This window comes from Myotis lucifugus, unplaced genomic scaffold (genome assembly GCF_000147115.1).
Source record: "Myotis lucifugus unplaced genomic scaffold, Myoluc2.0 scaffold_23, whole genome shotgun sequence".
NCBI lineage: Eukaryota > Metazoa > Chordata > Mammalia > Chiroptera > Vespertilionidae > Myotis > Myotis lucifugus.
This window is the reverse complement of record NW_005871071.1, coordinates 6,182,497-6,198,009: the sequence shown is the minus strand read 5'-3', so window position 1 is coordinate 6,198,009 and position 15,513 is coordinate 6,182,497. Positions and strand designations below refer to the sequence as shown.

At 48.4% G+C, this 15,513-nt stretch overlaps 1 protein-coding gene across 1 annotated transcript in view; it reads left to right on the top strand.

Moving 5' to 3' along the window:
- The first annotated feature begins 388 nt into the window (after positions 1 to 388).
- Positions 389 to 15,513, top strand: part of GLDN (gliomedin) — a 32,582-nt gene continuing 17,457 nt past the window's right edge. The window contains exons 1-3 of the mRNA XM_023751645.1: positions 389 to 438; positions 6,753 to 6,770; positions 7,136 to 7,243. Of these exons, the coding sequence (XP_023607413.1) occupies positions 396 to 438; positions 6,753 to 6,770; positions 7,136 to 7,243 (169 nt within the window). The 5' untranslated portion in view covers positions 389 to 395. The remainder of the gene's footprint in view (positions 439 to 6,752; positions 6,771 to 7,135; positions 7,244 to 15,513) is intronic.

The following is a 15,513-nucleotide window of genomic DNA, read 5'->3' as shown; positions in this document are numbered from 1 at the left end:
CCTGCTCACCCAGCTTATGAGTGCTTGCTCCTAACCACTGAGCCCGCCGACCCTCTGTATTCAGGCCCGCAGACTGAGACCTTTAGACGCTGGGGGGCCGGCTTAGTATAGCCTTGAAAATTCCTTCACCACCCTCTGTCTCTCCAATAGAAATCAAGGAAATTCTATTGACATCGTTGATAGATGAGCTTCCAATATCAAATATCTTCAGATGTTTTAAAGATTTCTTTTGTGTCTTAGGTTAACTTTTCCTAGGACATCTATATAGTCTCCCGAAGTTACTCTGTGAATTTTTATAATTGCTTTCTTCTTGTGTGACTAAAGGGCAAGCTCACGGGCCCCCTGCCTGCTGTGCTGCTATTAATCACAGCCTCTCTCCCCCGCAGATCCGCGTGATGGTGGACCTGTGCAACAGCACCAAGGGCATCTGCCTGACAGGTAGGCTGGCCGCGCCCACCCCCAGCGGCCACGGGCGCACAGGCATGCTAGCCAAGGACCGGGGCGGAAGGAGCACCTAGTAACACTGTAGGTTATAAAAATACATGTTGGTTTACTTTTAGCAGATGTTTTTAATGGCATGAAAATCAATTGTCACATAATTATGAAAAATAATATTTTCAGTATTGCCATAGGAATATAGCCATGAAAAATAATGAGGTCTCGGGTAATTAGAAACGTGTGGTACCTTGAACCAGAGCCATGGATGTTTTCCTATTCCCGTTAGTTTTTAAAAAGGAAGAGAAATAAAAAAGACCTCGCTAAGTGGTAGTTCTCTTACCAGAGAATAATGTTCTCTTAGCAGAAATCATTATTTCCCTACATCATACACATATGATACATATAACATGCATGGGAAGCTCTAGAAGCAAACTGCTAATTAGTCGAGAAAGCACTTTTTCTGAAGCCTGGTCTGTGTGGTGCCTACTGTGTGCTGGGTGAGACGGGCAGGGTCACACGCTGACCCCCTCCACTCAGTGATTCAAAGACGAATAGACAGGAGAGGGAATGAACCTCTGGGCAGAGCAAGCCTCTCGACAAGGAGTGGCTGATGGGTGGGACAGGGGAGGAGGGGAGTGGTTTTGATATGCTTTGTCGACACCTGAGTCAGACAGTCCTGCATCTCACCTGAGGGGAGGGGCGCCTGCCTCCTGCCTTCAGAAGCTGGGAACAAGGAACTCATGCACACCCCACCCCAGGATGGGCCATAGAGCCTGACTTCAGACATTGCGTTTCCAAAGGGAATACATTACACTCTGAGGCAACAGGAAGAATCCTTTTCGCATTAAAAGTCTGTTATGGAATAAATGCATACTCTCGTGGACCTTACAGTATAACCGAGACTCTGTAGCGCTCTGAAGCTTTGCTGGGCCCCTCAGACCATGGCCCAGGCTCCGGGGAGATCCCATTCACGCTTCACTTGCGCCCAGGGCTGCACTGAAGGAGCCTGTAAAACCCTGCACTGTGTCTACTGAGGAGTAAGAAACCTCACCCTTTGGGCAGTATTCTCCCCAGTACCTCCTATTACCTGTGAGCAGGAAGCGCTTACTGGGAGTTTGTCGAATGACTAAACCTGGGGTTTCTGTGAGTATTAAATGGGGGTGTTGGGCTGGTAAGAAAGACACTTCCCCGAGGAACCCCAGTCCAGTCTGACTCTCATTTGCTTGGGTTGGCCTCAGAGAGAAAAGCTGTAATCCTGTGGCTTCTTGGGAAATGCTAATTGAATTATTCAAGTCACATTTCAGCCCTCACAGAAAATTAAATATCTTCAGAACAGCTTGGTCCTTTATTCTGAAGCTCTTGTGGCTTAAGCACCCTTCTTCCCTCTCCGGAAGTCCCTTTTCAGAGTTCCCTCGTGCGACGGTAATGAGTGCTGGGGAAATGCTCGGATGGAGGAATTACAGGCACAAAAGCCGTGTCGAGAGGCACAGGAAAAGCCTCTTTCTTTCTTATTTTTATAGTGACAGGAGGGCCATCCTGTTCAGTGAATGTGTGAGGGGCTATTGAGACCACTTAGGGGAGATTGACGCGACGGGAGAGCTCATCTGTACATCCCTACAGGAGCGGTGCAGGAGGTTCTGACACCTCAAATGCTTTGCAAAGGCCGCACCTTCTCCTTTCACACCAGCTTGAAATTGGGCCTCCTTTTACACAGAAAGCTCTTCTATTAAAACTTTGGTGTGAAAAGTACAAGTTACAACGTGAGGTGGTGCCTCGGCAGAGGCCAGGCTGCCCGGGTTGGGATGGGAAGGCCACAGGACGCAGGACTGAATTGGCAACTTCCGGGGGAGGGGAGAGAGCCTTGGTCTGGAGCCGGGGGAGATGTGGGCAGGAAGCGAAGCCAGGGCAGACCCCGGGCTCGGAGCCTGAGAACAAGATCTAGCTTTACACGGCTCATCTTTGAAAAAGCAGGCGCTTGTGAGGGGGCGCTCATCCGGCTGTGACCATGGACCGCTTTCCTGTTCCTTGTCCTGGGCTCAGCTGAGGTTGGTATGGGGACAAGGCCAGGTGCCGGGTTTTGTGCAGCCTGGACATCTCAGGTGAAGATGAGGGCAATTCAGTAGCTAAAGTAGTAGCGGGTTTTGTTGGTGCCGCGTGTATCAAACAGCATGGGCTTTTCTGGCTGCATCTTACCCCTGAACCCAGATTTCCTTGGAACCCCAGAAGCATCTCTTCTGGGAGAGCAGGGGGCTTAAAGAAGGTGGGTTCTTGCGTTATTCTTCACTTCCAGTGGCCTCCCCATAGGGACTCGTTGGAAAAATCTCTAAGCCATCACATTGCTGATCTGCTTGTTAGGACAGACGCACAGACACACTTCGAATCCAGTGTTCATTCTCCTCACAGCCAGTGACTCCAACCCAGTGATGACAGTTATCCCCCCTCCGTATCCTATGTCCAGGGAAACATCAGTCACGGGTCACAGCTGCTCTGAGCATGGCCTCCTGTCGTTCTTTTCTGGTGCTCCAGAAAGCTGCTAATTGGTTAGAACAGGTACCTGAAACAAAACCCATTTGCCATCCCTATGCTACTTTATTAAGGTTGCCATAGCTCAAAGTTGAAATGCACCGAATAGATGGGATTGGACCAAAGCTGCAGCCCCATGGGGATGGAAGGCGGCAGCAGTCGCTGCTGGGGGCTGGGGTGGAGAGTGGGGCAAACACACCACACCAGGGCAGGGAGCAGGCAGGAAGCTGGTCCTGGGGAAGCAGAGAGGCCAGGGAAGCAGCACCGCATTCGAACCGAGCCGAGGCCCCAAGTCCCTGGAACGTGCATCATCATCCCCTCGGACTTCATTTACAAACCACACATTCAAAGGTAAAGTTAGAATTTCTAGATGCTTCCACAGCGCATTATTCCCAAGCACAGGCCCGTTCAGAGGTGGCAGGCCCAGGGAACCAGCCCCGGGCAGCATTCACAGGAAGGCTGCTGTCCACAGGTATTCCTAGAGGGTCAGAGAAGGAGAAAGGTCAGGAGCTGAGAAAACATCCTGAGAAACAGTATTCTAAATGCCAATTGGCACATATAAATAATGTGATGTTTGACGTGATGATAATGCCGCATATTTGGGGCTGCTTCCAGGTGTAAGGAGCCCTGGGCAGCTGAATTGGCGCCCTGAGAAGACAGTGGCAGGGGCTCGCCATCACTGGAGCTCTCTGCTTCTGCGCGCTCTCTCCTCTCCCGTAGCTTCAGGGCAGGGGCCCTGCTGGATGGCCCCCTACGTCTTCTTTCCTGGTGCTTCTTCTGTCACCTGCCTCCCCACAGATAGGGTGTGTCCCCATCCCTCTGCACCCCAAAATTAGGCTGGCCCCAAATTTTTACTCTTCCTGTAAACAAATAGCTCTCAACCTTTCTAGGGTCAGGGACCCCTTCAAGGATCTGCTGATAGTGACTGATTCTTTTCCAAGAAAATGTTCACATCAGGTGTGGGGTGGAGGGAGGAGACCCAAGACCATCTGCATCCCAGTCACCTGTCATGCTTGGTAAAAATGCAGGTTCCTGGGCCTCTGCACCCAAACTCAATTAGAATCTCCAGATGAGACCCAGGTAGCTGCATTGGTCACAGGCATTCCCAGGGCGATTCTGTAGACTCAGATGACTAAGAACTTGTAGCCATGGGGTGTCCATGGATCTTTTTGTCAGGAAACCCTAATCTAAGCACTTCACTCTAGTGGCACCCTTGGCCAAGGCTAATGTGTCCTAAACATATGGTTCCAGCCAGGACCTCTCTCCAGTAGTCCCGCTGCCTGGAAATGGTGTAAGACTGTCCTGGGAACTTTGAAGCCTACTACATACAGCTGGTCTGACTTGTTTCCCTCCCCCCCGACCCCCCAACCTGCACATCTGAATTTGGCTCCATCTGCAGTCGGGAATGAGATTGATTGATTTCTTTGGACCTCTGCCAGCTGTCCAGTGTGTGTGAGTGTGTGTGTGTGTGTGTGTGTGTGTGTACGCGCCATCTTGTGGCAAAGTCATGTAGCACAGGCTACACTAATCCTAAAAATGTGGTGCCATTTTCAGCAAATTGTTTTGGCCCGAGGTAGGCCTATATGTATTGAAAGCATACCTTCAAACACGTGTTCTTCCATGAGTCCCCATGTATGCAAAATAGCCTCTCTCCATTAATATCCTAGGCCTTTTTTTTGCCTCACACAGAACCCTGCTCATTCTGCTGAAATACCTCTGGAATGTCTAGCTTTTCCTGCAACTCTACAGTCACCAACCACATTTATCCATAACCTCACCCCTAATTTTTCCACAAAGACCTCCTGGGTATTTTCTCTCCATCCTTTCTTTTCCTTCTTTCTCTCTCTCGTCTTATTCCTAAGTTCTCTTCAACTTCCATCTACAGGGGAGATCTCAAATGCACTGACTTCATGGTATCAGCCCGCTCCCCTGTTTAATAACCTACTATAGCTCCCTACTGCCTCACAGATACTGTCCACACCTCTCTGCTTGGCAATCAAGTGCTGCTGCCCCACATTGGCCTCATCTCCACACACCAGCTTGATCTATCTTCTTCCTTCCTCACCCCGAATCATACAAATTCCCACCTCTGTACTTTTGCTCCTTCATGGGATGTCCAGCCCTCACCCCTGCAGCCATCCCAGGCCCATTGTTTCTTCGGCGCCCCAGATCCAGGCTCACCCTTCTCTGGAGGCCTCTCAGACAGCCGTGTGCCCAGGCTGCCCCAGCACCCCTTTGGGGTTTTGCTTCTCTGCAGCTCCCTCACATTTCATTGTGATTGCCAAGTATCTACCTTCCCCTGATAGGTTGTCAACACAACACAGGGGCCAAGCTTGCTGCTGCTTAGTGAATTTTGGTGCACATAGTAGGTGCTTAGTAAATGGTGATTTTTCTGAAAGGTCACAGCTTGGATTTATGGAAGACCTTTCCCTGTAGTACTGGTGATCACATGCAGTCTGGAGAACGGAAGGACCTCGGCTGCTCCGGCTACAGCCTCACTGGCTTGTCTGAGTGCTCACATAGAATAACTGATAAGAAGACTCTTCTATTTGGGAAAGCAAAATCCTTTTGTTAGATTATGTGTCAATGATCCATCTGAACACCCTTAGATTTTCTGGGTAATTACACACTAAGGAAAGTATTTGCTACCTGATCTGGGCCCTCAATTCGTCTTGGGCTATTTCATGCAACAAAATAGAGACCTGGGAGGTGAACTGTTGTAATGTAACCCGCGAATCACAGAAGGACGCCTCAACAAGTCGAATTAAGGAGTCACATTTATTGCAATCCGGGACTATGAGAGGCCATTCCCCAAATCTCATAGCCATAAGATGGTGGCAAAACCAGACTTATATAGGCAAAGATCACAAAGGTATTGATTACATCTCAAGGTTTGGAATGAGGAACCTGGCTCGCAAAAAGCAGTTTACAGAAGCAGAATTAAGCATGTTAATTATAGTTTTGGGTCTCAGGGTCACTGAATTGACAGAAATACATTATCTAGAGCCCTCAGGTCTGGAATGAGGAACCTAGTTTGCAAAAAGCAGTTTAAACAGCATGTTATAAACACATTATCTAACCTGGGTTAAACTTAGGCATGTTATCTAAATTACAGTTTTAGAGCCCTCTGACCTTGGGATAACTGTGCTGTCCTTCCCAGGTGACGAATGTGCTTTCTAAAACCAGTAAGATAACCATCAATGGGATAGTCACGTTATAATCAATAAGGCATTCAATCGAATGGGATGACTTATACAATTCAGAAAATCAAAGTAACTTTTATATTGTTAAGCCAAACAACAGAATTAAACTACAGTTTCAATCTGAAATGATTGCTACCATACTTCAGAACCAGCTTCTGCTCTCAGACCCCCTCAGTGGCCTAGCGGAGACACACTGGCTGGCTGGGAGCCCTTGGGACTGCTCTCGTGACAGCCAGACCTCAGCCCTGCAGTGCTGGCACTTACCTGTGCCAGGGCGGTACTGCCTTCCTGTATTGTCACCCAGCCTCATTTAATTAAGTTGATTGCTTGAGAGGTGACTGATTTCTGAATCGATACGATTATTCTTGGTCCACTGAAACTTAAACAGAAGTGGTTTTGGTTGGCAAATGTGTCTGTGCTGACTTGATTTTAAGAATCTTTTGGGTAAATATACTGAATTCTAAGTAACAGGCATGGGGTGGCTTCTCGCCAGTACATTCTCAGAGGGGGGAAATAATTTTGGGGTGTGGAGCTGCTTTGCTTTCTTCCACCTATAGTTCACCATTTACATTTCTTTTCCTATTCTAGGACCACCTGGCCCACCAGGTAAGAGCCCATGGCTTTTCCTAGTTCATAGGGGGGAATATGGGTGGCTAACTCCCCAGGATCACTCAGAAGGGACTACGGTGGGGAAGGGGGAAGAGTTTAGCGCCAACCCCGGCTGTCACTGTGTTCCCCCTTCTCTCTCCCCCAATCTTGAACTCTCCTGCCCCTCCCACTTGAGAGCCTGCCTTCCCCATCCCCCACTTGTCACTGCTCCAGGCCAGGGTAGCAAAGGAGGCGAAGGAAGGGAGGAAGCGGGGAAGGATCTGGGAAAGGTGTCGATGCTGCCCACCTACACTGGCTACAGGGAATGACCTGAACTTCAGTGAAGAGATGTTTTTAATGTTCGTTTCCCGTGTTTGATGCAGGACCGCCAGGAGTTGGTGGGCTACCAGGACACAACGGGTCGGATGGACAGCCTGGTCCCCAGGGCCCAAAGGGCGAAAAAGGAGCAAATGGAAAAAGAGGAAAAATTGGTATTTTGGCAACTCTTCCGTTATTTTCCTTGTTGCTCATTTCTGTTTCTGCATTTTGAATGGGCTAATGTGTGCAGTGGCTAGAAAGTGCTATATCTTTGCAGGCAAGGCTGGTTCGACTCTTGCCTGGAAGTTGCCGTGTTTTGGGGGCCAAGGGCATTCTTTTTGGTACTGACAATGGTTTGTCTCCCTGGGAACTGCTTGCTCTGATGCAGACTGACAGATGGAAGGGGCAGGAGCCAGAGCCCAGGGCGGGCACGTGTGGGCTGTGTGCTGGCTGCATGTGTCACCCCCGTCTTTCCAGGGTCAGTTCCTGCCTTGCCCTCTCACTGCCTTTGTCTGCCCAGAAACGTTATGTTTAGTTGAAAATCAGTTGTGTGATGTCGGCCCCTGAGTTTTCCTAGTAGAGGAATAGCTGGAATGATTTGAATGGACTGGTGGCATCCAGGCCTCCCTGAGGCCTGCCCTCGGGTTGTGGAGTCCCAGCTGTCAGGGCCTCCTGTCCGGGGGCCACAGGGTGGTTACAGAGATGTGGGGCGTCTCCGAGAGACTTCCTGTGCCTCTGTGAGCAGCAGTGCTGCCATCACCCGAGCCGAGGCCCCAAAGCCCCGAGGTGTCAGGTATGTCCAGGGGTCAGTGAGAGGCAGGGGCTCCTGCGGGGCCTGGCAGGAGGCAGGGAGCAGGCGGGCGGGCGAGTTCTAAGGGGCTCTGAGTACCAATCCTGGGGGACCGGGGAAAGGCCTGCTGGGCAGATTCACTGAAGAAAGCTGGCATGTGGCATGTGGAAGCTCAAGTGCAGGGGTAGGGCTGCTCAGGAGGCCTCTGGGAGGCCTGGCTCTCAGCCTCTGGCAGGTGGAGGCTCCATCACACCCTCTAGCTTGTTTCCAACTTTGTGGCTCTGCTACTCCCGCTCACTTGAACAGGCTCTGGGCTAGAAGAGCTACTGGGAGATTCTTCCAGACAGCACAGTCCCCTCCCAGCACTCTGCTCTTATCGCCCGTGGAGAGGGAGAGTCGTGGAGGGGCTTTGCCACTTGGCCAAACCTGCACGCTCATGTTCCCAGGGGGCAGCCCCTGTGACAATGGGCAACACAGCCAGCTCAGTCCCCAGAAGGCCAGTAATTACAGCCCGTGCTACAGAGCAGTAATGGATTGTTCCGTGTTGGATAATAATTATAAATGAACATCAGCGTTGAATAATGATGACCAGCAGTGTACAGACATTTGGTTTATCCTGAGAAGCCCCCAGAAATGTGACCCAGTCCTAAGGATTCAGCAACGAGTGTCTGAGGGGCAGCTGAGGGGAGGCAGCACTGCGCTAGCATGGGCGTGGGCAGGGGGGAAGGAGTGGTTTCCAGAAGGGCTCTGGCTTTGCAGAGTGTGCTCAGCATGCAGCCCACAACCCAGTGAGGGCAAAGAAAAGGGCAGTCCACTGAGGTAACGCATATTTATGTGGCAGGTACTGTTGTAGGTGCTGGAGATCCAGAAGTGAAAATGCTCACAACATCCCTGTCTTCATAAAGCTTAAATTCTAAGCTGGGAGAATGAACAGTCGACAAGATCGATAAGTAGAGTAGATTGTTATGCGGTGGTAAAGGAGAAATATAGAGCCAGGAGAGGGAATGGGGAGTGCGGGGGGTGACTGTGGAGTGGGAAGCCATGTAAGACCCCTGGGAAGGGAGCTTTGAGCAAACACCTAGAGGAGGGGAGAGCGGGGGCCTGGGGAGAGGGTTCCAGCAGAACCGGGGAGTGCAGCTTGCCCCCCATGAGTCTGAGAAGCCACAAGGAAGCCAGGGTGGCCGGACAGAGAATGAGAGGTAATTGAGGTCAAGTTAAGACCAGAAAGGAAAGAGGACAAATCAGGTTGGCCCTGGGCATTTGAAGAACTGTGGTTTGTGCTTAGAGCGAGATGGGCAGGATTTACAGCAGAGCAGAGACCTGCCCTGCCCCACTGGGGAACCCACCACCCTGGTGGCTGTGCCGGGGAGGCTGCAGGGCAGAAGGGAGGAGGCTTGGAGAGGGGCGGCAGTGGCTGGGTGAGAAGGTGCTGGATTCTGTTTCTCTGGAGGTTGACCAAGTCCTCATTTCCTGGAGATCCCGTGGGAAGGGTAGCAAAGACACGGGCCTTCCCAGTGAGCGAGGCCTCCGGGGTCAGCAACGTTAGACCTTAGAACAAGAAGTTTCCACTAAGGTCGAGGTTAGAACTGGAGTCACCAAGGACCCAACAGGGGGTCCTTGCCCTGGGCCAGGGGAAGTGGAGACTAGCCTTCCTTCTAATGTATAGAGACAATGGCCATTAGAAGAGCCTGTCTCTATGGAAAGGGGTTGTTGAAAGCTTTGCTCAGCCCTGGGCCAGCTCAGACTCCAGAGCAAGGGCTGTGCTGTCCGCAGTCACCCCGCTAAGGGCCCCGGGCCGTGCTTTCCCTCCTGCTCCTGACCTGAGCCTAGAATGCATGTCCGTACTACCCAGCAATCAACTTTCTTGCAGGGGCACCAGGGATGTCAGAGCCACGGAGGGAAAATGTCTTTATCCTGAGAGCAGGAGAAGCCATGGAGGGGTTCCAGCAGGAGTCAGATCTGCCTTTATAAGAACCAATATGCTTGGAACACATTGAAATAAGCACAGGAGACAAGTGAGCACGGAGGCAGGGAGACGTTCAGAAGCTTCTCAAAGAGCAGGCGGGGGGTTGGCGGGGATGGGCATGGAGAGACAAATGGAGTGGGTATTTGGGGGTGAAATCCTCAGTCTGTGATGACAGGTGGATAAACAGAGGTGGAGGAGGGAGGCCCTCAGGCAGACTGCCTGACTGCTCTGCCCCCAGGTGGGAGCCTTGCACTGACTCGGGTTCAGGGAGACTGTCAGGAGCTCAGCATGGGATGTGCTGAGATTGAGACACCAGGGAAGGAGATGTGGGGGTTGGGGGTGTGCCTTGGGGATGCAGGTCTGTGGTCAGAGGAGACCAGCGGACTAGAGGTGTACATGGCAGAGTATCAGAGACCACGGGCATGTGGGCATGGCTGTGGGAGAGCCTGGGTGGAGCCCTCAGGAGCAGTAGCATCTAGTGACCACGGAGAAGTGAGCCTCCAGGTGAGCCGACCCAGAGGCTGAGCACAGCAGAAGCGGGTGGGAGTTTGTCAGCAAATATTTATTGGACAGATTGAGAACACTGCTGGGGAGACAAAGCAGACACAGCTCCCACTCTGGACCCCTTTCCATCTGATCGTTCATAGTCAGCAGCCTAGTACATTGGTAACCACATTACATACATATTTGAAGGAAAGAACAGGGCGCTTTGAGATACACTGGTCTGATTAAATCAGAATTTCAGAGCTCTAGCCTAACCGTTGTTTTCAAGAGATTAAAGCATCAAAGATAACCCTCAGTTTCTGACCTCAGAAATGCTAAGCACGATGGGGGGCTAGCATGGACCAGAGCCAGAGCTCAGGTGGAATTCTGGCTCCTCCACTTGGTAGCTGTGTGCCCTGGGGAAAGTTATTTAATCACTCTGTGCCATGGATTCCTCATCTGTATAAAGGGGACAATGATAGTATCACCCCATAGCACTGTTGGGAAGAGCGAGTGAATATATATATATACACACATGCTATTTATATTGGTGTTAGCTGTTGTTACCAAAAATGGGAAGAGAAACTTGGTTTTATACCTAAAGGAAGTCTAAGTGGAAATACCTGTGTTCATTTGAAAATACTGACTTAGATTTGGAGAGAAGAACTAAAAGAGACTTAAATGTTGTCATTTTGCAACTAGCATCTTCTATGAAGTTTGACATTCTGTTGCCTCAAAACCAAACATTTACTTTCTCTCTCCATCTGTCTTACTGTCTCACTTAAGAGTTAATGCTGCAGTGTCTTCTCTAAAAATCAAATCCTCATAAAAACAGAAATAAACACCCTCCTCCTTACTCATCCCCGTCTTGGGACTGGGTATTGTGGACACCCTCCAGTCCCCTTCCCCCCGCCCTCAGTCTGTGACAGATGGTCCTGCCAAAAATAAGCCATCCTCCCTCACCCCCTGCTGAGAAGATGCTGGAGTTGACCCCTGCAGCATCGCACAACCCCCAACCCTAACGCTAGTGAGATGGTTTGTTTTGAGTGGGCGCCACGGAGGAAGAAAAATAGCAGAGAGCCCCTTGTAGCACGGAACCTCGGCAAGCAGATCTGACCTTTCTTCCCTGGCAGAATGTGCTGACTCAAAGCTTGCCAGAGCCCAGGCGACAGTGGTAGTATCACTGAGTTCAGCTGAGTGGGGCGGGGCAGAGTACCCCCCACGGGTCTTCTGATGGTGCCTGTGATTAGATAGCAGGGCACTTCTGACACCAGCAGCGCATGGCCAGCTCGAGGACAAGATTTTATCTACAGACAAAGGGAAACTTTGTCATAGGCAATAGTCATAAGAGGGCAAAGAGAAAACATTTTGTATATTGACAAAATGTCCATGACACTTTCTTTTTCATTTTATTGAATGTATTGGGGTGACATTGGTTAAATAAAATATATAGGTTTCAGGTGTACAATCTATAATACATCATCTGTAGATTGTATTGTGTGTTCACCACCCAGAGTCCTCTCCTTCCATCACCACTTATCCAGCCTTTACCCTCTTCATCCTCTCCCAACCCCCTTTCCCTTTGGAAATCACTATACTGCTGTCTGTGTCTATGAGGGTTTGGGGTGGGTTTTGGGGTTTTTTTTTGCTTGATTCCTTCACCTTTTTCACCCAGCTCCTTACCCACCTCCCCTCTAACAATTGTCAGTCTGTTTTCTGTATCTATGAGTCTGTTTCTATTTTGTTAGTTTATTTTTTTTCCCATTAGATTCCACATATAAGTGAAATTATATGGTACTTGTCTTTCTCTAACTGGCTTATTTCACTTAGCATGATACTCTACAGGTCCATCCATGCTGTCACAAAGGTAAGGTTTACTTCTTTACGGTCGAGTAATATTCCATTGTGTAAATGTTTTATCCACTCACCTATTGATGGGCACTTGGGCTGCTCCCAAATCTTGTCTACTATAAACAACACTACAATAAAATAGGGATGGGGCCTAAATTGGCAATTGGACATCCCCCAAGGGCGCAGGTTGGGCTGAGGGACACCCCCCTCAGGTGCACGGATTTTTTGCACTGGGCCTCTAGTTGACTATAAAGGCAGGGGTATATTTCTGGGCTCTCTATTCTGTTCCATTGATCTATATGTTGTTATGCCAGTACCATGCTGTTTTTATTACTATGGCTTTGTAGTATACTTTGATATCAGGTAATATGATTCCTCCAATGTTGTTCTTTCTTGAGATTCCTGAGGCTATTTGTGGTTCCATATAAATTTTTGAAATATTTGTTCTAGTTCTGTGGAATATGACGTTGGTATCTTGATAGGAATTGTGTTAGAATCTACATATTGCTTTGGGTAGTATGGACATTTCAATGATGTTAATTCTTCCTATCCATGAACACAATATTTGCTTCCACTTATTTGCATCTTCTTCAATTTCTTTTTTCAATTTCTTATGATTTTCTGAGTACAGGACTTTTACATCCTTGGTTCAATTTATTCCTAGGTATTTTATTTCTTCTTGATACATTTGTAAATGACATTATTTCTTAGTTTCCATTTATGATAGTTCATTATCTTATCTAATAAAAGAGAAACATGCAAATTGCCCATACACTCACAAGCCACGCCCACCAGCCAATCAGAGTGACTATATGCAAATTAACCCAACCAAGATGGCGGCCAGCAGCCACGGAGCTGGAGCAAGCAGGAGGCTTGGTTTCAATTATAGAAGATAAATAAATCCCAGATACCTGCTTCCAGCCAGCCTCCACTGGGAGCTTGGGTGGCTGGGGGGCTTGGCCAGCCTGCAAACAGCCATCAGCCCCTCACCCAGGATGGCCACACCCTCATGGGGTGAGGGTCCCCGCTGGGGGGCTTGGCCAGCCTGCAAACAGCCATCAGCCCCTCACCCAGACTGGCCAGGCACTCCAGCAGGACCCCACACCCTGAAGGGGGTGTGGCCAGTCTGAAAACAGCCCTCAGTCCCTCACCCAGGCTGGCCAGGCACCCCAGCGGGACCCCCACCCTGATCCGGGACACCCTTCAGGGCAAACCAGCCGGCCCCCACCCATGCACCAGGCCTCTATTCTATATAATAAAAGGGTAATATGCAAATTGACCCTAACAGCAGAACAACTGGGAATGACTGGTCACTATGACAAACACTGACCACCAGGGGACAGATGCTCAATGCAGGAGCTGCCCCTGGTGGTCAGTGCACTCCCACAGGGGGAGCTCTGCTCAGCCACAAGCCAGGCTGATGGCTGCCAGTACAGCAGTGGTGGTGGGAGCCTCTCCCGCCTCCTCAGCAGTGCTAAGGATGTCCGACTGCAGCTTAGGCCTGCTCCCCGCTGGCAAATGGACATCCCCTGAGGGCTCCCGGGCTGCCAGAGGGATGTCTGACTGCCAGCTTAGGCCTAATCCCTCAGGGAGTGGGCCTAAGCCAGCAGGTGGACATCCCCCGAGGGGTCCCACACTGCGAGAAGGCACAGGCTGGGCTGAGGGAGCCCCCCCCCCAAGTGCACAAATTTTTGTGCACCAGGCCTCTAGTTGGTGTATAAAATGCAACTGATTTCTGGATATTTATTTAGTATCCTGCTACTTTACTGAATTCATTTATCATTCTAGTAGTCTTTTAATCAAATCTTTAGGATTCTTTATATAGTATCATGTCATCTGCAAATAATGACAATTTTACTTCTTCCTTTCCAGTTTGAATGCCTTTTATTTCTTCTTTTTGTCTGATTGCTGTGGCTAGGACTTGCAGAACTATACCGAATAACAGTGGAAAAGGTGGACATCCCTGCTTTGTTGCTAATCTTAAGAAAAATGCTTTTTGTTTTTACCCATTGAATATGATGGTGGCTGTGGGTTTGTCGTATATGGCCTTTATTATGTTGAGGTATGATCTCTCTATTCCCACTTTGCTGAGCTTTTTTTTATTATCAGAAATGGGGGCTGGATTTTATCAAATTCTTTTTCTGCATCTTTTGATATGATCATGTGATTTTTATCTTAATTTTGTTTATGTGTATCATGTTTATTGATTTGTGGATTTTGTACCAACCTTGCATCCCTGGAGTAAATTCCACTTGAGCATGGTGTATTATCTTTTTAATGTATTGCTGGATCTGGTTTGCTAATATTTTGTTGATGATTTTAGCATTTCTATTCATCAAAGATATTGGCCTATAATTTTATTTGCTTCTAGTGTCTTTATCTATCTGGTTTTGAAATTATGATAATCTGGCTTTGTAAAATGAACTTAGGAGTCTTCCCTCCTTTTGAATTTTTTGGAATAATTTGAGAATAGTTGGTAAAATTCACCTGTGAAGCCTTGGTAAAATTCACCTGTGAAGCCATCTGGTCTGGGACTTTTGTTTGTTGGAGTTTGTGTTTTTTTATTACTGCTTATTCAGATTTTCTGATTCTCCCCGATTCATTTTTGAAGATTGTATGTTTCTAGGAATTTATCTCATTTGTCCAGATTGTCCAATTTGTTGGAATATAGTTGTTTATAATATTTTCTTATAATCCTTTGTATTTCTTTGGTGTCAGTTGTTATTTCTCTTTCATTTTTTTATTTTATTTATTTGGGTCCTCCCTCTTTTTAAAAAATATGTTTCATTGATTTCAAAGAGAGGAAGAGAGAAGGATAGAGAGATAGAAACATCAATGATGAGAGATTCATCGATCAGCTGCCTCCTGCACTCCCCACACTGGGGATCAAGACTGCCACCTGGGGATATGCCCTGACCAGGAATCAAACCATGACCTCCTGGCTTATAGGTCAATGCTCAACCATTAAGCCACACTGGCTGGGCAGGAGTCCTTCCTCTTTTTTTCTTGATGAATCTGGCTAAAGGTTTGTTAACCTTGTTTATCTTTTTAAAGAGCCAGCTCTTCATGTCTTGATATTTTGTATTTTTTTTTAGACTATTTTATTTAGTCCTGGTCCTATCTTTATTATTTTGTTCCTTCTACTCACTTTGAGCTTTGTTTGTTATTTTTTCTCTAGTTCATTTAAGTGTAAAGTTAGATTGTTTATTTGAAGTTTTCTTGTTTCTTGATGTAGGCCTTAATGCTATGATTTTCCCTCTTAGGACTGCTTTTGCTGTGTCCCATAGATTGTTGTGCTCTCATTTTCATTTGTTTAAAGGTATCTTTTGATTGCTTCCTTGATGTCATTGTTA